General features: G+C 34.7%; 1 protein-coding gene across 4 annotated transcripts in view; it reads left to right on the forward strand.

Moving 5' to 3' along the window:
• The window catches only part of SLC6A15 (solute carrier family 6 member 15), a 54,028-nt gene extending 36,156 nt beyond the window's left edge, over positions 1–17,872 (forward strand). For 3 of the 4 annotated variants that reach the window (XM_082418941.1, XM_082418940.1, XM_082418939.1), the window contains 6 exons: positions 2,066–2,307; positions 2,406–2,598; positions 3,492–3,684; positions 6,541–6,700; positions 11,037–11,199; positions 12,314–17,872. In XM_082418941.1, the coding sequence (XP_082275067.1) occupies positions 2,066–2,307; positions 2,406–2,598; positions 3,492–3,684; positions 6,541–6,700; positions 11,037–11,199; positions 12,314–12,685 (1,323 nt within the window). In that variant the 3' untranslated portion in view covers positions 12,686–17,872. The remainder of the gene's footprint in view (positions 1–2,065; positions 2,308–2,405; positions 2,599–3,491; positions 3,685–6,540; positions 6,701–11,036; positions 11,200–12,313) is intronic. The other variant, XM_082418942.1, reaches the window with a different exon arrangement.
• Positions 17,873–23,538: the final 5,666 nt, after the last annotated feature.

The raw sequence follows: 23,538 nt of genomic DNA on the forward strand, positions 1-23,538 counted from the left end.
TGAATAGTTCAAAAGTTCTGTTTATCATTTAGAGTTGTTGGAACTCCTCAGTGAATAATTAGTTCAGATTTATGAATTTCAGCTACATTATAATTTAAATCAGCCTCAGATGGGCCATACTTAGTGACCAAAATATTTATATTTGCAATATCAAACAAAAAGAGTTCTCTGAGTTAAAAACAACTAGCTTTGTTGTGAATTCCTGGAATATCACCTTTCTCTGTGTTGGCAACTGTTTGTGACATAATTCTAAATATTTAATTTAACTAGATACTTTAGACTCTAAATACTTTGATATGATGCTTTTACATGGTCCCCGTATTTAAAACTGCAGCACTGTTAACATTTTAAACCAGAACTGGAGACAACTATTAAAATATAGTTAATTATTTCTTCAGCTCACTTTTCATGGACTGTTGATAAGATTCTGTATTAGGCCACTGTAGGATGATAGTTAATATAATAACGATAAGAAGTTGTCAATAACTTTTTAATTTACATTATTTATGTAAGGGAGAAAGTACCTAAGCACACGAAATATTCCCAGTGAATGGAGATTTAGTTCCTGAATTGGAAATAATCAGAATGTCTTTATTACATAGGTGTTGTCTGCCATCTAGTGGGCAAAGTAGAGATAGACAGTTGAATGAGTGTATTTTACTAGATGGGTATCAACCGTAGAATGGTAATGTAGCAGCGATAGTCAGTAAACAGTATGCATATTTTAGTTAATCGCAAATAAATTATAAATATAATCATGATTATGTTTCATGATAAGATTGCACAAATTCACTAAAATTAATTGAACAACATATCCTAATGTTTGAGAGCTTACGCATTTTGAAATCTACCTGTGTTCATATGTCAGCTCTACCCCAGAAGTGCTGTGTAACCTGAGGCAGGTTACTTAACTTTTCTAAGATGCACATAATATTAGCCACAATTTCATGGATTGTTGTGAATATTAAATGAGGTCATCCATATAAGGTGCTTATCAGTGTGCCTGCCACTATAGTCCATATGTTAGCAATTATTGAGGACTTTGAGGGCGGCAGGCAATGTGATAAGTAGTACATGTCTTGTTACTCTCATCTTTCAGTTGAGAAAGCTTGAACTCAGAGTGGACAGGCCACCTGCCCTAGGTTGCACTATTTTTAGATTATTAAATGGCAGAATCAGGACCTGAAAGTGTCTATGTAACTCATGTTCTTAACCACATTTGGCATTGTTCCCAATAAAGGCAATTTTATTGCAATGGTGAAAAGAGATAGAATACCAATTTAAACACTACTGCTACTGAAATCAGACTTAACTGTTTATTGAGGTCTGTGCCAGGTATGGCTAATATTAATAGTTCCATTTAAAAGGTTTGGTTATATACAGTGATAATTGCTTAAGAAGTGAAGCACAGTTACTTGAAATATATGTTCAGCACAGATTCCAAACTTTAGAACTTTGGATCTGAAAAGGTCTTAGCGATGATATGGTTGAATTTCTTCTGTTTTCAAAGAAAAGGCTTTCAGGAAACTACTCAATGAATGAATAATACCTATCTGAATATGCAAAGTACAAATAGTTCAGCTCTACCCAGCTTATAATTATTATCTGCTTTGGCTGTTAGACTTCACCAGAAAACACAAAACTTAGGGTATTTGTTAAACAATTATTTAACTTTTATGGCTAACTGATTTATTTTGCTTTGGAAAGAAAACAAAGACATAAATAAGAATAACTGAAGATATTTCATTTCTCTCTCAAATACTCCTTTGATGATTTGTCTTAAAGATATTTAAAAATTCCCATATAAGTATCTTCTCCGTGTATTTAAGTAACATCTCCATCTAAAGTTTCGATAGTCTATAGCCTTTCTTATTTATATTCCTTGTATTATTCCTAAGTGAAAAATTTGTTCTTTCTACTTAAGAACAGACTATCCCCCTGTTTTAAATAATCTTTGGGTGCATAAGTGTCATTATGATGTATTTAAACAATAGAACCGATTCCTTGTAGATTATTCTGAAATAATTTTTTGCAGCTGACTTATATTCTGTTTAATTTTAAACAGCTTGAAATGATGCTGGAGCCCAAGGTCTGGAGAGAAGCTGCAGCTCAGGTGTTCTTTGCCTTAGGTCTGGGATTTGGTGGCGTCATTGCCTTTTCAAGCTACAACAAGAGAGACAACAACTGCCACTTTGATGCCGTCCTGGTGTCCTTCATCAATTTTTTTACTTCTATCCTGGCAACATTGGTGGTGTTTGCAGTTCTGGGCTTCAAAGCAAATGTCATAAATGAGAAATGCATTGCAGAGTATGGTTGTTAATTTTCTTTAGCTTTTGATGGCATAATTATATTTAAAAATCTCCTTCCCAAACCCATGTGTTCATTAATGTTGTTTTACTTTTCAGAAATTTGGAAATGATCATCAAACTTGTGAAAATGGGCAACATTAGTCAAGATATTATTCCCCATCATATCAACTTTTCAGCTGTTACTGCGGAAGATTATCATTTAGTTTACGACATCATTCAAAAAGTGAAAGAAGAAGAGTTTCCTGCTCTTCATCTCAATTCCTGTCAAATTGAAGATGAGCTAAATAAAGTTAGTAGGCTATGTTTATGCGATAAAATAATTCTTATTAACTTAAAATATGCATTACCCAGAAGACTTCTTTTAGGAAAATGATCTTTAAAATGCCTGTGTAAGATCATGCTGTTTCAAAATTCACATTCTTTACTTCAGAGAACACATTTTCTTAAATCAAAAAAGTCTGTTTTACTTTGAAAAGTAGTTTCACTGATTAAGCCACAATAATTTAAAATATGGATATAAATTAGGTGATTTTCATCCCAGAAAATGAAATTAGTCTGGTACCTTTCCTGGTATAATATTTAATACAAAACTTGAATTACAATTATCATTTACATATTGTATGGTTGTTTGGACACATGAATGATATTTGCCCATCTTAATAATTGTGTTCAATAAGTCATGATTAAGTCCTTTTTCTAGCCACTGTCATACTTTTTAATAAACACGACATAGGTGAACATGAATAAATAGCCTTGCATTAATTGTCACCCTCTCTTTACATTGGCAAAAAGGAAAAAATAATGGAGAAATTGGCTGTTAATCACTTGCTTTAAGATAGCTAACTGTACTTGAGGCTAAACATAAAGACTCACGTGCAGGAAATTATGGATGAAGCCATCATTAACATAAAAATCTTGAATTCTGTAAGGAAAGATTTAATTACTAACTTACTCTTAAAGTTCTTTTAAAATTTTGGTCTATCTGCTGTTTTTATGAGATAACACGATCACCTTGAAGTTTGTTTAGAGGCACAGTTTCGTAGGAGACAACATGGTATCAGCATGTTTATCTGCAGTAACTCCCCTGCATTATTCAGAGTTCTCCTGCCCTTTGCAACTGATGTATATAGCCAGCACTTCATATTGCTCTGTATTAACGTGGCCGTTTTGTATATCTTACAGGCTGTTCAGGGGACTGGTTTAGCTTTTATTGCCTTTACAGAAGCAATGACACATTTCCCTGCATCTCCCTTCTGGTCAGTGATGTTCTTCCTCATGCTGGTAAATCTAGGGCTTGGCAGCATGTTTGGAACCATTGAAGGGATCATCACACCCATTGTGGACACATTCAAAGTGAGGAAAGAAGTTCTCACTGGTTAGTTTTTATGTATTTGACTTTTCATTGAACTGATGTGGGCGGGCTGTTTTACCCTTGGTGAGAGATCGGAGATGGAAATAGGAAAAGTGTTTATTATTAATGTCTACTTATTAATAATACTAGTATTTGTTATTTAGGGATTTATTTATATAATATGCAAATGACGTATTTAATACAGATTCTATTAATTATTAGTGATCATTTATTCTATTACTCTTTATTAGGAATAATGTCATTATCATGAATTACCGGCACTAGAACAAAGTCACAGAATGTTCATGTATAATTTTGTATTCAACTCAGATAATTATAAAAATAGTAGTTCAGGTCATTGGATTTTCCAAAAGTGCATAGCTGAAATTGATAAACCTAAATTGAGTTCTCATATAAAAGAGCAATTGTAGCCTGATAGAAGTTAATATATCTAGGTAGGAAAGACAATAACACAATTTATCAATACTGATGGTTGTTAGAAGTCCAATCTACAAGTAGTTATTAAAATACTGGTTGTGTGTTGCATCGTCCTCGCAGTTGAGGGATATCAAGGATATAAGAGAAATTACAACAGAGATACAGAGATATAGGAGAGCCTCTCCTCTAAAAAGAATAGGACTGATAGTTAAAATCAAGGTGGGTAGATAAGACTTGTACCATGTAATATACTGATAGATAGCATGATAGGGACTTTACCTGTTCTACGAATTAAGACGCAGCAGAGGTCATCTAAATATATGAGGGAAGTGTCAGCGAAAGCCATGGAAATTGAATTAGAGAGGGGAGGGGTCTTCTCAGGGGTCAGAGGATAGTGTTCATTTACATAGCCAAGTAGAGACAAAGGAAGCAGCGAGGAAGCCAGCCAGACCAGAGTGCAGTAACAGTGTTGGTAAGTGATGCAATAATTAATTGGAAAAAATATATCGATGATCTTAAATGCTGGGCAGTGGTACACAAGCTCCCCAAGGCTGTTTTTAGCTCTGAAAGATTTAGTAATAATTTATGTGTAAATAACTCTCAAATACATATATATCTTTATCACTCACCGTTCTGCTAAGTGTGTGTGTGTAAAACAATTTCAGCAGTTTGTGAGATATTTACATCTAAATATCTTTAATTCAGCTGAACATAAATAAGAAATGTCTCTATCTTTTCCTGAAAGTCAGTCTCTACTTCTGCAGTTTCTATTTATTTTAAGGCTATCAATACCCTGCCTGACATGCAGACTAAATAACAGTCACCTTTGCTGCTTTCCTCGTCTTTGCCCCATATCCCAACCCTCCTGTGGTAAGAGGGTTTGCAAAATTAAGGGGAAAACAACAGTGTAGAGGGAGAAACACACATGTGAGTATTTGGTAACTCCCAGTGGAAGACCTTTAGGTCAGAGTAAAGAGGAATATACTCTCTACCCCCCTGTTACCTGTATTCTGGGATCATACTTCTACTTTGAGTCATGTTTTATATACTTAGATTAAATGTTACCCCATCACCTTTGTCAGATGTTTTCATCTCCTCTGATAGGACAGTAGGACTTAGATAAGTGACTTACTCATTATCTGTTCCTCTCACATCGTCAGCAAAACTCTCAGTGTCTTTACCACCTGGAATACACTTTCTTCCTATCTACCTTATACTATAATGTAATTAGGAGAGAGTGAGAGTGACACAGGCTGTGGTTCAAATCCAAGCTCTGCTACTTGGATCCTGAGACTTTGAGTACAATTTGCTGTGACAAGCATTCAAATATTTCAATATGCGTTAGACTCCAAGTGAACGCTACTATTCCTTTTCTACATGATATGTTTATATAGAATATTCACTTATGTACGATGTAACTCATACCACTAGCATAGCGCTTACGAGATGGAGGAAATGGCTTAATTTAACCCATACTTATTGAGATTTTTAGGGAACCCCCATCAGATGGAACCCCCGGGATGTCTTTTCTCCCCTTCTGAACTGCCCTTACCTGCTCCACTTTTTTCACTTTTACTCACCTCTGCTAAAAGCTGCTTGAGAAAGAGAACACAGCCATCTTTTATTTTTGAGGGCTTCTCTACCAACGTGCAAGAGAGAATAAAGAGTCTAACACAAATATGGGAATATTATATGGATTCCAGAATTCTAAGTTTTTATATTAAGGGTAGCTGGTTAGAAGTTTCTGCATCTTTCTTCAGTACTGCTGCAGAAACTCCTTTTAGATGGTTCTTCTTAGTTACCTGGAGAATCAGGTTGCCCGACCCTGTCATAGCTGTATTCCCAACTAATCTGTTTGGGCAATATCAGGACAGAGATACAGATTGCTGCTAAGGCAAGGTCTCATCAGATTTTTTTCAGTTATGCTTTAACAATAACCATATTTCAATCAGATAGAAAAATACATGTTATCATAGTCTTATTTTAAGTTACATTAATCTCATTATTAATTTCAAAATTCAGTATTGCTTCCAAAACTATAAAACATTCTTAAAAGTAGAAATGACCCACGAACATTTGCTGCCTGGAAAGGTCACTTTGCTATTAATAATGAGAAGAGAGGTATGGAGATTTATACTTTTAATATATCCTCAGTTTTGCCTCATTTGTTATTTGTGTTTAGTAAACACGTTTCCACAGACTCGAAGAGATGAGTTGAGTTACTGTCTTACAATGAATTCATACTAAATCTGGGGCTAAATCCAGGTAACTAATTCCCAATATGTTATATTCCATGGTATCAGGAAAGGTATCCTATTTGTATCATTGACAACTTACAAAAGTGGAAACAAAATTATTGTTTGCATATAATAACTTATAATGAAGTTTAAAAGACTTGACTCTGAGTAGGGCTTAATTTTGTTATTTATTCCTTTTGTCCAGTTATCTGTTGTCTTCTGGCATTTTGTATTGGCCTGATGTTTGTGCAGCGTTCTGGAAATTACTTTGTTACAATGTTTGATGATTATTCTGCTACCCTGCCTCTGCTAATTGTAGTCATTTTGGAGAATATTGCTGTTTCCTTTGTTTATGGCATAGATAAGTAAGTATATTCTCTCTTATGCATTCATTTTTCATCTCTATTTTGGAAAGACCAATTGTTAATATATAACTCATTTAGAAGAGGAGGGAAGTGACTAGAGGGAAAAATTCCTTGTCACAAAAATCAAATCTTTTGCAGACTCCATTCAATAATTTTAACGAAGTATATCCTCTTATTAGGTGGTTAGATAGAATGGTGTAGATGGTAATGTAGTTTAGGATTTTGGAGCTTTGATTTAATTCTGGCTATCAAATAGGAACTTCCAAGGTTTAGAGCATACTGGTTAAGTTCCAAGAACCTTGTTAAGTTGTTTTGAGCTATTGTTACAGATAAGAAAATGCAGGCTTAGTGAGACACCAAGTGACTTGCTCATCACACACCTGAACAGAGGTAGACCTGGGATTCATAGCCATTTTTGCTTAACTCTAAAGACGATACTTCTAATTACGTTGCTAACCTGTTTTACAAGAGGAATTTTATTTTGTTATGCTACAAAATGCCTTATTTTATCATTTTACACAATGTTTTATGTAGCAGGCCAATTTTGGGAAGTGGTATATATATATATGACGCTCCAAGATATATATGGCATTTGCTATACATAAACTTCATATTTATGTGGAGTCATGACTTGAATTCATGAGATGCTTAAACCTCTGAATTATATACCTGCTCAGTTTGAAAAGTATATATACTTGGCGTGAAATGAAGCATTAGAGTAGTCTCAGAATAAACAAAGTTTCCAGAGGCCTTGTCCAATAATTTTTAAAGTTGCTGTCTTTAGTTAACATATATGGATTAATTAAAGGTAAGAAGACCATCAAGCTTATTAGAGGTCTCTGTGAAGTAGGAATAAGTTCACTGTGGACCAGAGTCCTCTTAAACAACATAAAGAACTTTATTGGTATTGAGTGAGCTTTGTGACAAAGCTTAAAGAATGTTTTTATTACTGGCAAAAGCTCCAGGCAAGGAAAGATAGGGGAACTTACATTTAATGATCATGTACTATATAGCAATAGTAGCAATAGCTGTATGACACGCATTTAATGTTAGTCATTATAACAATCTGTGGTAACTAATATTATCCATATCCTAGATGGAAAATTGGCCCTACTTGTACAGATGAACACAGTATGTTAGTTGCAGAGCCAGGACTTTAATTTCAAAACCAGATATTTCTACACTCTACCAAGCTACCCCCAACTCCTAACCTGCACTGTGTTGGAATTTGACATTGTTATTGGACTGATCTATGGATCAATAAGATCATAATTTAGATTTCCATTTAGACAGTTCATCATTTACAATAGGCATAGTAGTAAATATTTCTTTTTAGTAGTTCCTAAATAATAATCATTATAACAACAGGAAGAATACTACTAATAATAATACTTGCATCTATAAATTTCTGCTGTATGTGAGGTAGTGTGCTGTGCATATGTTGTCTATGTGTCTAACAATAACCCTCCAAGATAGGTATTATCTTTTTGAAAATGCCAAAAATTAAGCTCAGAAGGACTAAGATATACAGTAAAAGATGATGGAGCTATGATTTGCAACCAGGTCTGTTGGTTTCTAAAGCTCATATCTTGTCCTACGAGCAGAATTAGAATTATCCTGTCTAAAATGCTCTCATTTATTTACTTTCCCCTCCTTTAAATGTCATAGCAACCTTATATTCTTCCTGTTCACCTTCAACAGTGTCATGAGCTCAGCTCTTCTCTGTCTTCTGCCACATTTACCTACATTTCCAGACACAGAGTTGAGAGAAAGAAGACTTTCAAAACCTAAACTTTTGAGACAGTAAATTCAAATGAAGAAAAGGAAATATTGGAGCATAGCAAGTTAGGGATTAGGAAGAAATATGAATGAGAGAAAACGAGAAGGAGGATCCTGTAAAGCTGAAAGTGATGGCTGCGTAGATTGTATTTTCCTGAGTCTCCTTTTAAAAATGAAAGAGAAAAAGGATGACTAGAAAGCAGAACTAAATACCCATAAACACTGGCAAGAAGATATTCCTGTGAACCCTCAAATATGAAAGGTTGGGGCAAACCACTGGCAGCCACAGGACCTGTGTGATATCACTTCCGTGTGGGAGATGGTAGAGGATATGCAGCTGGGCTTCTGACAGCTTTCCAGTCACCCCCAGGTCCTCCCTGCAATGTGTGGCAGGCTGATCAGAAGACAGTGAGCTAAACTGGGAGAAATTTTATAGGATCTTTGCCCACATTTTGCGGAGTGCAGAGGGACCAAAATACAATAAGATCATCAGTGCTGGAGCAATCTGGTCTCTAAAAACTCTTGAAATGAATAACCCAAAGTTCTCTTCCAAGATAAAGCTCTTCACTGAAGAAAAAGTGGTGGGAGCAAAACCTGAGTTGAGTAGGAGAGAGGTAGTAGGGGCCATGGAAAAGAAAGTCCAGGTCAGTATGAGGAGGAGAGCAGAGGTAAACAGAACTGAGAAATTCTGAGGCCACCTTTTTTGATTACTTTGCAAAAATAGAGAGGAAAGGCCCATCCCTCTCTCCTAAAACACACAGGAAAATTCATTTCACTTAACTGTGGCCAAATCTTAAGAAAAGTTTCTTTTTTTTTTTTTTAAAGAGGAAAGGGGCAGAGTAAAATCTCTGCAGACAGCAAAAGCACACATGCAAAATAGATGGAAAACTAACAATACTTCAAAATGAGTTGAAATAAATGTTTAAAAATGATAGAAGCCACAAAAAAAAGAGCAGAAATCAGTTATTTTAAAATTGAGAATTATAATAGTTAGAGAAAAGGAAGATTTGAAAACAGAGGTGATAGAACTCAGGAAATAATTGTAAATAAAAGAAAAACACTTAAAAAATGAAGATCAAATTAAAAAGAAAACAAAAATGATAAGCACAGTGCCTAATTTCAGAAGAATTAGAAGCTAGAAAGGAGGGATGCTTTTGAAAATCAAGGAGAAATAACAAAGGATTTAAGAGAAATAAACACAGTAGTTAAGCAAAGATGATTCAGCATATGTACAATGAAGACCTCTAAAAACAGTAGCCAGAACAAATGCTAAAAACTATAATTGAAGAAACTTGCCTGAAATAAATAATTTGAATGTTGAAAGGGCAAACAATATACTTGGAGAAATAGACATAAAGGCCAACACGAGGACATAGCCTAGGATGTTACTACAAGACAAAAAAAAAAAAAAGGGCATCCAGGCAAAAATAATACAAAACAAAACAAAGCAAAGAAGATTATTTATGAGAGAAAAATCTAATAGTCAACAAAATTTTTGTAACAATATTATGTAGTTAGACATATGTATGATTCTCAAGGAAAAAACATAAGCCACAGATTTTAAATTCAGCTGAACTGACATTCAGGTATAGTGACCACAGACAAACAATTAGAAACATGCAAGAAATTAGGAAATATAGTTACTACGATCCCTTTTTGAAGAATCTACGAGAGAACTAGGTTTAGACAACCACGAAGTCTGCAGAAACATTAATATAAGGGCTGGTGGGTGGGCAGTAAATATTTATCTCGAGATAAACATTAAGGGATGTAGACTAGTATGTAATGTCTACATGCTCCTGACAGTGTTAACATCATACAATTAAAAAGGGTGAATTTTACTTCAGGTAAAAAGCACCTCAATAACTTGACTCAAAAAAAAAAACAACAAAAACACGTTAAGTCTAATCATTACTAGGTCTAAGTGTTAATTCATGGGAAATAGGAGGATCAAATGCTCTTGTGAAGCAAAACTGTGGGAATGCAATCAGCCAAATACAGACTGCGGGACAGAGTGACCAGCTGATTCAACAAAAAATCAGAGGAAACGATGAAGAGATGTATGAGGAACTTAGAGATGAAAAATGGTCTGAGAAACACATACATCAACTGCAATGTACGGACCTTCTTTCAGTTAAAAAAAAAAGACTACAGAAAGACATGAGAGGTCAGATAATATGAACACTAATTGGATTGGATGATATTACATATGGCTAATTAAGAAAAAAAGAAACAAGGAAATTTTAATGTATTGCAAATATTGTGTTCATAGAGTGGAAATCGTCAGTTGGAGGAGACTTTCCAGTAATTGACTTACGGGGACTTTCTCCAAATGAAAATTACAGTAAACTGGTTCCATTTTACTTTATAAATGTTCTTAATTTATAAGTCATCTTCCAATATGACTTTTAGACTCAGTGTAAAATGTCATAGGGTATCATGGTTAACCCCCATCAAACCATTGATATAATGCGTATTTTAAAGGACATTTAATTTACCATATTTTAATATAGCTATATTAACTCGAGGAATAATTAAATTCCTTTGTTCTTTTTAGGTTTATGGAAGACCTAAAGGATATGCTGGGCTTTGCTCCCAACAGATATTACTACTATATGTGGAAATATATTTCTCCTCTAATGCTATTATCACTGCTAATTGCTAGCATTGTGAATATGGGATTAAGTCCTCCTGGCTATAATGCATGGATTGAAGATAAGGTAAAATGCAAAATAAGGAAGGTAGATAAAAATATACATAAAATGTCATTTTAGAGGTTTTGGTTTTTTTTGCTTTTTTCACAGCATAGTTTGCTGTTAAATGAATGGTGTTGCTTTTATGTGAGGATCTTGAGATTTTTATGTTTTTTTGGCCCCAAATATGTATGATTTTTTTATACATTGTGGACTTTTTTAGTACATGAGAAGTACTGACTTGGTCCTCATTAAAGTAATTTTATTCATGTCACCATAGATGAACCAGTTGGGCCTTTGACTTTAGAAAACATATTGATCAAACCACCAGAAATATTTTTTCCTGTATAAATTTACTAACTTATATCCGAGATACTCTAACAATGAAACTATGCATTAGCCATGTATACATAATTTAAGTAAATACTGAAGTAAAGTTTTGCTATAACTGTTTTATATTAGCCATGACTATTTCAATTTCTGTTCTCATGTTGCTTTAGCTACATAGTAATGCAATCTTAAAATACATATTAGCAGTTAGAAAATCAGAATGCTTATTTTTCAGATACCTCTGACCTTTATTCTATGGTTAGTAATTCTATATAATAGCAACTAAATTCAAGACTATTCTAAACAAATAAGTCTGTTATCCCTTACCAAAACCCTTGGGGCTAGATGTAGTTCAAAATTTAATTTCAGATTTTAGAAAGCTAATGTGGCACATGTAACAGGTAACTATTGCTTAGTAACATATGACCCCCAAACTTAATGACTGAAAGCAATGATGAGTTATTATTTCTTAGGGTTCTGTGGATGAGCTGGATGATTCTTCTTTGGGTCTTGTGTGAGCTAACTCATACAGTTGATTAAACTTGGAGAGCTGGGCTCTATGTGAGCTTTCATTCTTGGTTTCTTCCAGGCATTATGGACTCAGGGTAGCATTCTAGGACACAAAGGCAGAAACAGCAAGGCCTTTAAGGCTTTGCCCTGGAAGTTGCTTACTGTCACTTCCACAGCAATTCATTAGTCAAAATCATAAGACTAGCCCAGATTCTTTTCTTAAAAACCTGAGACAAATATATATTTTTTCATGTCCCTGCAGACAAAGAGATTATTAATAATTATTTTTTGGCTTTAACAGGCATCAGAGGAATTTCAGAGCTACCCAACGTGGGGAATGGTTGTCTGTATCTCTCTGATGGTCCTGGCAATACTGCCCGTCCCAATTGTCTTCATCATTCGTCGCTGCAACCTTATAGACGATAGTTCTGGTAATTTAGCGTCTGTGACCTATAAGAGAGGAAGGGTTCTGAAGGAGCCTATAAACTTAGAGGGAGATGATGCAAGCCTCATTCATGGAAAGACATCAAGCGAGATGTCCTCTCCAAATTTTGGTAAAAATATTTATCGAAAACAGAGTGGATCACCCACTCTGGATACTGCTCCCAATGGACGATATGGAATAGGGTACTTGATGGCAGATATGCCAGATATGCCAGAATCTGACTTGTAGCTGGGGGGCAAAAATCAGTGGGATCTTATCTGGTTCATTTTTATCAATGAACATTGGCTCTACTAAGAGAAGCGTTAGACTTCGCTTATCAGAGGGCGATCTCAGGTGTTCCATGGCTGTGACCTTTAATCCTAGCAGTGTACGTAAATTCACCATGAGCATTCCTTTGGATTCTCTGGTTTACATTTGCACAGAAAGAGCCACAAACAAAGTGTACAATAACTGAGGTCCATGTTGGTCAGAATTTTCAAAAATACCTTTGGTGTTTTTTTCAAGGGTTCCTATCTCTAAAAACCACAGGTGTTACCTCAGTTTCTAATAATTTCTGGATGTCATGGTATGGGCAACTCAAAAATGGTATACTTCAAAATTTATAAGTTTGCCTTCAGGGTAACCCCCAGGGTTACAATGACCAGTTCTGTAAGTTGGTGCTGCTCAGCACACTTCCATGAATATATTGTGTAGATAGGCTGTACTTATTTTGGTAGCATTGATACCTTCTTAGGCAATTAGTTGAAGAAAACTGCAAAATATTTTCTTATGTAATAGCTGTATAGAGCAATAGTATCAAAGAATAAGAAGGCACTAATGCTGGGATGAAAGGTGAGGTTCTGAGGTGACTGGGGATCATGTGTGTGATGGCTGTATATTTTGTGTAAAATATATGTGTGAAAATGATCTACGAATGAGTCACTCAGCACTCTCAAGAATTATGCAGATTCCGCATTTTTTTATGCGTGTGCCTAAAAATCTACTTGATATTTATTGCGGTTTCAAGATTACTCATAGTATATTTGTAAAATATACTTGCAATGTATATAGATGTATATTAGTACTCTAAGTACTGATTTGAACACTTGAAGCAAGATGGCATTTTATTTCATATCTTTCTGTTTTGCTTCTGTTTTCTGCAAATATAAATCCTTTTTTAAGTGATTGTTAAAATTGTATGGCATTACATTTTAAGCTACAAATAAACAAAGTTAAAAAATGATGTTTGTTTTTCTCATTGACTTTTCTTGTGCCACCTGAACTAGATTATCTTGCACTTCTGTCAGCACTTAGGCATTTCATAATAATTAATCTTCACATTCCAAGAGGGATTAATAAACTGATTAATAGAGTTACCACCACTTTAGAGACAAAGGAAAAAGACAGTATTATGGCTAAATGGTGTTCTAATGTAGTCCCAGAATTCTTGGAAAAATACTTATCGTCTCCCAGGAAACCATGTGTACAGATGACTGCTTGCTGGGTCAGTACTATCTCTGAAGTGTAAAAAATTATGATGATTTCTATGAAACTGTTCTATATATGATGTTGGATGAACCAGAACTCCACTGAGTTCCATCTAGTTAAAAAGCTTTTATTTAACTGTCCTACCACTATATTGGTCACATTTTAAAAATAATGGTGGATAAAGCAGCAAAATAGGGGAGGTAGTATATACTCTGTATCCATTGATTTTTTTTTGGCCAAATATTCTTCATCTGCTATGGACATTTATTAACAGACTGCATCACAGCATTTAAAATGTAATTCCACTGGTGACAAACTTTCAGGCTGTTTTTTTTTTTTTGCATCTTCACTAATATTATATTCTGTAGTACTTTAAAGTTTAAGAATATTTTATAGATAGGCAATATATGCACATTATACAAACTCAAAAATTATCCCAATTCAGTGTAAATTAAATTTTCCTTTCAAAATTTCTCCTAGCCACCCATTTCCCATCCTCGAAGGCAACCACAGTTACAAGTGTATGTGTCTTTATAGAGATGCTCCATGTATACACATTACATAATGACAGCATTCAGTATTCTCTCCTCAATCTTACTTATTTCGAGAAAAAATTGATTTTGGACCGTGTTTCACATGAAGGCACATAAATCTGCCTCTTTATTCCAGAAGTTGAGGTAATATAAATTTTATTTATTTTCACATTGAAGCAGTATTTTCTTCCATAAGCTACTCAATGTTAGAAAGTTTGTAGCAAATACTTACTTACTTTACCTGCCAGCTTTTAGCTTAACATGATAATACATTGCCAAATAGCACCATCCCTCTACACTCCCTCTCTTGCCATGAGGGCTGTTAATTTACAGTCTGGATACCTGCCTTGCACTAGGGAATAGGTCTTTGCCCTTCCATTCACAGAGTAATACGAAAAATACAGGAATTGTCTGAGATGGAAGAGAATCTGAACAGCTTCTAAGGCGCCCATGTAGCAGATGAGGAAACTAAGGCCACAGAAGTGAAAGGGAATGAACAATCTTTCCTTTCTGCTTTTTTCAGTCAGTTCTTCAGCTGTTTATTCATTTATTCACCCATTCTTTCAGCATCTATTCACCAAGAATCTGCCTTATTCTTAGCACTTATCCCAGACACCACTGTAATTGAGGCGTAAACTATTCATCTTTTCCCAACTTTCTCACATCTGCCTGGGAGTGCCCTTACCTGCTTTTTCCCAGGCAGTGTAGTATTTAATCAATAAACAGTAGTATGAAGTATCCTTCTCTGTACTTCAAAATTTGAGGCTATTTGCTTTTGTATTACTTTCCAGTATTTCTGTAAACTCTGGCCTAAACTTGCCCCTAGATGTAACATAGCCAAAGACTGTCTATCTTCAAGTGGAAAGCAGTCTGGGGAGTGTGACAGGAGGGCTAGTAAAGTGTTCAGAGTGGAATAAAAGGAAGAAGGAGAAAATGTACTCACTTTTAGGTGTTAGAGTCATAATGAGGAAGTCTAATATCTTGGTGAAACGATGTCTTAGGGTATATTTTATGAAAGTATATTTTCATTTCCATATGTTTGTATTTAAGTGCATTATTTTAGGAAGAAGTTATCTTTTTTCATTGGCTCTTCAAATGGGTATGTGATTCCAGAATGTTTAAAATCAAGACATAGTGCTTCTTAACTATAAATATGAATTTGAGTCACTTGTGACCTTATTTCTAACTTAATGAATCTGAATCCTTTTAGGATTAGAAGCAGGACATGAGTATTTCTTTTAATACTTATTCTAATGTGCATTCTTGGTTAGGAACCATGAGTATGAAGAAGATTAAGAGGAAATCAAGTAAAATATGAATTCTAATTGTCTTTAATCAAACAGAATAAAAACTAAAGTTCAGTATCTGTGATATCTAGGGAGGAAAATAATTTGGGTAGATAGAATTTGGAATTCATAATTTTAAAAAAATTCCTTAAAAAGTAAAATATCTTTATCCCTTTGATATTTTTTCTGGTCACTGTGTTTTCTGAACACTTCCAAAAGAGATACATATCTACGTCAACTGAATATGAATAAAATCAATATCAATTATAGCCATTACATAGATTTTTCCATAAATTTTAGTTGTAGGTTTTTTGAGACAAAAAGTTTTGACAAAAGGGGAAAAAACTCTAGGTAAATATTGGAACTATTAAAAATAACATTTCCTCTAAGCTATCCATTGCTGAGTATAGAATATTTTTACCTTCATAACTTAGGACTGATGTAAAATGTTTCATATGATATTTTGCCTCAAATGACTGACTGTAAAATGGCTGATCTTCTAGTTGTCCTAATATAATTCTCGTCTAAAACACTGCCTTAAGAATGTCTATCATGTGGTGTTAAAAAGAGAAAAGGAACTGGGACAGTATTTTGTCCTAAATTCAAAGCCCTTTGGATTCTACTATTACTTTAAAACATCACAGTCATTCCCAGCACCACAATCAACACACACACACACACACACACACACACACACACACCACCACCACCACCACAACAACAACAAAAACAAAAACACTTGATCTATATGAATAGCAAAAGAAACATGCCCTGTGGTGCCTATGCAATACTATATTTGGTGCCATGTAAATAAAAGAAACCATGCCTTGTAGATTAATGATGATATCTCATCTGCTATTCCTTTTCTATTTATTAACTTTTCAGGGGATAGTCAACTGCATAGTAAAGAAGATAAAGGTTCTTTAGAAGAGATTGATATTTACATTTCTGAGAATATAATTTGCTCAGGAAAAAGCCATTAAAAGAGTTGCAACAATATGTCATTTCACTGTTCTTTAAAGGAATGCTTATAAAAAGCAAAAAAAAAAGCAGAACACTATACAGCACTGTACTCCAATCTGAAAAGATTGAATAAACCTTGAAATTTTCAAGCATGGTAGCAATGTGGCATTCATTTGATCTGGTCATCACTGGCATTTACCCACATTATTGATGAGGTCAGCAGAATTCAAAGATGCAGATGCCTGGCTTATATTCATTCCCCCAGAATACTCTCTGTCTCCTTTGTCAGGAATATGCCTGTTTTCCCCTTCATTTTAAAGCTTTGCTTGAATTTGAGTAAATATTAAAAGGACCAGTAGGGGATCACTTGAGATCAGTTATATCAATATCTGGTAGGATTGAACAAACACGATATTTTCTCTGAGCAAGAGGAGATATGGATAGCCCAATCTCTCTGTTAAACAAATCAATTAAAAGTTTATTCACTAAATACTTTCTTTTTTTTATTTTTGTAAAATGTTTATTCTCTTAAACCCAATACATTCAGAGTGTTAACAGTTTAAACGTTTATCATTTCCACCAGCTGCAGCATTATCTAAGTAAACCAAAATAAGCACTTTTACCATAGATGTAGTCAGTGATTATTAATACTTTTTTTTTTTTAAAGGACCTAAACTTCCCCCAAATTTCAGCATGGGTAGTTTTATTGTATGTTTAATTTTCACTATATACTTTCTTTTTTTTTTTCTAATTCTTGAATTTAATTTAATTTATTTTTTTATACAGCAGGTCCTTATTAGTCATCAATTTCATACACATCAGTGTATACATATCAATCCCAATCGCCCAATTCATCACACCACCACCCCCATCCACCTGCTGCTTTTCCCCCTTGGTGTCCACACGTTTGTTCTCTACATCTGTGGCTCAATTTCTGCCCTGCAAACCAGTTAATCTGTACCATTTTTCTAGGTTCCACATATATGCATTAATATACGATATTTGTTTTTCTCTTTCTGACTTACTTCACTCTGTATGACAGTCTCTATGTCCATCCATGTCTCTACAAATGACCCAATTTCATTCCTTTTTATGGCTGAGTAATATTCCATTGTATATATGTACTACACCTTCTTTATCCATTCGCCTGTCGATGGGCATTTAGGTTGCTTCCAACACCTGGCTACTGTAAATAGTGCTGCAATGAACACTGGGGTGCATGTGTCTTTTGGAATTATGGTTTTCTCTGGGTATATGCCCAGTAGTGGGATTGCTGGATCATATGATAATTCTATTTTTAGTTTTTTAAGGAACCTCCTTACTGTTCTCCATAGTGGCTGTATCAATTTACATTCCCACCAACAGTGCAAGAGGGTTCCCTTTTCTCCACACCCTCTCCAGCATTTGTTGTTTGGATTTTCGGATGATGCCCATTCTAACTGGTGTGAGGTGATACCTCATTGTAGTTTTGATTTGCATTTCTCTAATAATTAGTGATGCTGAGCAGATTTTCATGTGCTTCTTGGCCATCTGTATATCTTCTTTGGAGAAATGTCTATTTAGGTCTTCTGCCCATTTTTAGATTGGGTTGTTTTTTTTTTAAATATTGAGCTGCATGAGCTGTTTATATATTTTGGAGATTAATCCTTTGTCCTTTGGTTCGTTTGCAAATATTTTCTCCCATTCTGAGGGTTGTCTTTTCGTCTTGTTTATGGTTTCCTTTGCTGTGCAAAAGCTTTTAAGTTTCATTAGGTCCCATTTGTTTATTTTTGTTTTTATTTCCATTAATCTGGGAGGTGGATCAAAAAAGATCTTGCTGTGATTTATGTTAAAGAGTGTTCTTCCTATGTTTTCCTCTAAGAGTTTAAGAGCGTCTGGTCTTACATTTAGGTCTCTGATCCATTTTGAGTTTAATTTTGTGTATGGTGTTAGGGAATGTTCTAATTCCATTCTTTTACATGTAGCTGTCCATTTTTCCCAGCACCATTTATTGAAGAGACTGACTGTCTTTTCTCCATTGTATATCCTTGCCTCCTTTGTCATAGATTAGTTGACCACAGGTGCGTGGGTTTATATCTGGGCTTTCTATGCTATTCCATTGATCTATATTTCTGTTTTTGTGCCAGTACCATATTGTCTTGATTACTGTAGCTTTGTAGTATAGTCTGAAGTCAGGGAGTCTGATTCCTCCAGCTCCGTTTTTTTCCCTCAAGACTGCTGTGGCTATTTGGGGTCTTTTGTGTCTCCATACAAATTTTAAGATTTTTTGTTCTAGTTCCATAAAAAATGCCATTGGTAATTTGATAGGGATTGCATCAAATCTGTAGATTGCTTTGGGTAGTATAGTCATTTTCACAATGTTGATTCTTCCAATCCAAGTACATGGTATATCTCTCCATCTGTTGGTATCATCTTTAACTTTTTTCATCAGTGTCTTACAGTTTTCTGCATACAGGTCTTTTATCCCCCTAGGTAGGTATATTCCTAGGTATTTTATTCTTTTTGTTGCAGTGGTAAATGGGAGTGTTTCCTTAATTTCTGTTTCAGATTTTTCATCATTAGTGTATAGGAATGCAAGAGATTTCTGTGCATTAATTTTGTATCCTGCAACTTTACCACATTCATTGATTAGCTCTAGGAGTTTTCTGGTGGCATCTTTACGATTCTCTTTGTATAGTATCATGTCACCTGCAAACAGTGACAGTTTTACTTCTTCTTTTCCAATTTGTATTCATTTTATTTCTTTTTCTTCTCTGACTGCCATGGCTAGGACTTCCAAAACTATGTAGAATAATAGTGGTGAGAGTGGACATCCTTGTCTTGTTCCTGATCTTAGAGGAAATGGTTTCAGTTTTTCACCATTGAGAATGATGTTTGCTGTGGGTTTGTCATATATGGCCTTTATTATGTTGAGGTAGGTTCCCTCTATGCCCACTTTCTGGAGAGTTTTTATCAAAAATGGGTGTTGAATTTTGTCAAAAGGTTTTTCTGCATCTATTGAGATGATCATATGGTTTTTATTCTTCAATTTGTTAATATGTTTTATCACATTGAATGATTTGCGTATATTGAAGAATCCTTGCATCCCTGGGATAAATTCCACTTGATCATGGTGTATGATCCTTTTAATGTGTTGTTAGATTCTGTTTGTTGAGGATTTTTGCATCTATATTCATCAATGATATTGGTCTGTAATTTTCTTTTTTTGTAGTATTCTTTGTCTGGTTTTGGTATCAGGGTGATGGTGGCCTCATAGAATGAGTTTGGGAGTGTTCCTTCCTCTGCAATTTTTTGGAAGAGTTTGAGAAGAATGGGTGTTAGTTCTTCTCTAAATGCTTGATAGAAGTCACCTGTGAAGCCATGTGGTCCTGTACTTTTGTTTGTTGGAAGATTTTTAATCACAGTTTCAATTTCATTAGTTGTGATTGGTCTGTTCATATTTTCCATTTCTTCCTGGTTCAGTCTTGGATGGTTATACCTTTCTAAGAATTTGTCCATTTCTTCCAGGTTGTCCATTTTATTGGCATAGAGTTGCTGGTAGTAGTCTCTTAGGATGCTTTGTGTTTCTGCGGTGTCTGTTGTAACTTCTCCTTTTTCATTTCTAATTTTATTGATTTGAGTCCTCTCCCTCTTTTTCTTGATGAGTCTGGCTAATGGTTTATCAATTCTTGTTTATCTTCTCAGAGAACAAGCTTTTAGTTTTATTGATCTTTGCTAGTGTTTTCTATGTTTCTATTTCATTTATTTCTGCTCTAATCTTTATGATTTCTTTCCTTCTGCTAACTTTGGGTTTTGTTTTTTCTTCTTTCACTAGTTCCTTTAGGTGTAAGGTTAGATTGTTTATTTGAGATTTGTCTTGTTTCTTGAGGTAGGCTTGTATAGCTATAAACTTCCCTCTTAGAACTGCTTTTGCTGCATCCCATAGGTTTTGGATCATTGTGTTTTCATTGTCATTTGTCTCCAGGTATTTTTTGATTTCCTCTTTGGTTTCTTCAGTGATCTCTTGGTTATTTAGTAACGTATTGTTTAGCCTCCATGTGTTTGTGTTTTTTACATTTTTTCCCTGTAATTCATTTCTAATCTCATAGCACTGTGGTCAGAAAAGATGCTTGATATGATTTCAATTTTCTTAAATTTACTGTGGCTGATTTTTGACCCAAGATGTGATCTATCCTGGAGAATGTTCCGTGCTCACTTGAGAAGAAAGTGTAATCTGCTGTTTTTGGATGGAATGTCCTATAAATATCAATTAAATCTATCTGGTCTACTGTGTCATTTAAAGCTTCTGTTTCCTTATTTATTTTCATTTTGGATGATCTGTCCATTGGTGTAAGTGAGGTGTTAAAGTCCCCCAGTATTACTGTGTTACTGTCGATTTCCTCTTTTATAGTTGTTAGCAGTTGCCTTATGTATTGTGGTGCCCCTATGTTGGGTGCATATATATTTATAATTGCTATATCTTCTTCTTGGATTGATCTCTTGATCATTATGTAGTGTCCTTCCTTGTCTCTTGTAACATTCTTTATTTTAAAGTCTATTTTATCTGATATGACTATTGCTACTCCAGCTTTCTTTTGATTTCCATTTGCATGGAATATCTTTTTCCATCCCCTCACTTTCAGTCTGTATGTGTCCCTAGATCTGAAGTGGGTCTCTTGTAGACAGCATGTAGATGGGTCTTGTTTTTGTATCCATTCAGCGAGACTGTGTCTTTTGGTTGGAGCATTTAATCCGTTCACATTAAGGTAATTATCGATATGTATGTTCCTATGACCATTTTCTTAATTGTTTTGGGTTTGTTTTTGTAGGTCTTTTCTTCTCTTGCGTTTCCCACTTAGAGAAGTTCCTTTAGCATTTGTTGTAGAGCTGGTTTGGTGGTGCTGAATTCTCTAAGCTTTTGCTTGTCTGTAAAGCTTTTGATTTCTCCATTGAATCTGAATGAGATCCTTGCCAGGTACAGTAATCTTGGTTGTAGGTTCTTCCCTTTCATCACTTTAAGTATATCATGCCACTCCCTTCTGGCTTGTAGAGTTTCTGCTGAGAAATCAGCTGTTAACCTTATGGGAGTTCCCTTGTATGTTATTTGTCGTTTTTCCCTTGCTACTTTCAATAATTTTTCTTTGTCTTTAATTTTTGCCAATTTGATTACTATGTGACTCGGTGTGTTTCTCCTTGGGTTTATCCTGTGTGGGATTCGCTGCGCTTCCTGGACTTGGGTGCCTATTTCCTTTCCCATGTTAGGGAAGTTTTTGACTATAATCTCTTCAAATATTTTCTCTGGTCCTTTCTGTCTCTCTTCTCCTTCTGGGACCCCTATAATGCGAATGTTGTTGCCTTCAATGTTGTCCCAGAGGTCTCTTAGGCTGTCTTCATCTCTTTTCATTCTTTTTTTTTATTATTCTGTTCCGCAGCAGTGAATTCCACCATTCTGTCTTCCAGGTCACTGATCCACCCTTCTGCCTCAGTTATTCTGTTATTGATTCCTGTCAATGATTGTCCAGCAGCTAGTTGTGCTTCTGGTGTTCTCGCAAGAGGGAGTGAAAGCATGTCCTTCTACTCCGCCATCTTGGGTCCTAATCCCACTATATAGTTTATTAATACACTTTTAGGTAGAATTATGTTTATTCAGCCCTTTTATAAACAATCCTATGAGATTTAGTCATCTCAATCCTTTTTTCTGAGTTACTGTATGAAGTACTGCAATGTTGATGTAGACAACTAAATGAACAACCAACCAGCCATTCTAAATAGAAACGGCTACTCCCCATTTCTTTAGCCAAGTGAGGTCATTGATAAACTGGTTCTAGGACTTAGATTCAGTAGAATAAATCTACTTATTTACATAGTATACACTGTAGTATCATGATATGAAATTTACTATTTTATTTTTACTTTTCAACTCATCCTTATAGCTCATATCCACTAAACAGAGAGCATTTTCTCATTCAAAACTTTTTCATTTTTATTTTTTTGCCATTCTTCATAAAATATTTATATTCAAACAAATCCCAACCCCAACAAGTACATTAAGCTACCTTCCTGTTGAATTTTACAGCTGAATTTCAATAGCAAAAACAACACACCCTTTTTGTCATCACTTTGTGGTGTTCTTTCAGAACACCTTTCTGTGTTCTTTTAAAAATCAGTAGTCCATATCCTCCACTTGAATTTTTCAAAGTTTTTAATTTTTCACATTTCCAACTTTTTAAAATAAGGCTTTTAAAACTGGTTCTCTATTTTCAGGCAGATGAGTGAGCATAACACCTCGAGAATGGGGGTGATAGATAGAAGCATCATTTTTTGGTGTTCTTATTACAAAACTAAACTTTATAATGCATATAGTGATGACAAGCACTAGTTCAGAGATTTTGCCTTGATTTTGTCATGATTAAATGAAAAAGTACCTGAAATTTCACAAGTAGTTTGTTTCATAGGAATTCAATAGTTGTGTATGATTAAGGCATACGTATTTCTTTACTATGACTAAATAATTTCAGGTAATGTCAAGGCCATTAAGAATGCTTTTGGGATAGAGAGAAAATATTTTTGTCATTACATGATCCTATTTCTGAATGAAAATGATGAAGATAATTATTTAACAATAGTCTGAATAAAATTCTAAATCTCTGTCTTTACGTCATCATCCTAGTCATCAGAGAGGAAAGTAATTTATATGTGAATGAGTTTTTGTCTTTTAACAGAAAAAAAAAGCATTGCCTGTGTAATATCACTAAAGAAAGCAAAACAATTCTGGTCTGTTCAGAAAAAAATAGGGAGATGTTTCTGGCCAAAGAGCTTACTTGTGTGCACTAGGTAGAGGAGTGGACTGTGG

Source organism: Balaenoptera physalus (assembly GCF_965194825.1).
Source record: "Balaenoptera physalus genome assembly, chromosome: 13".
Lineage (NCBI taxonomy): Eukaryota > Metazoa > Chordata > Mammalia > Artiodactyla > Balaenopteridae > Balaenoptera > Balaenoptera physalus.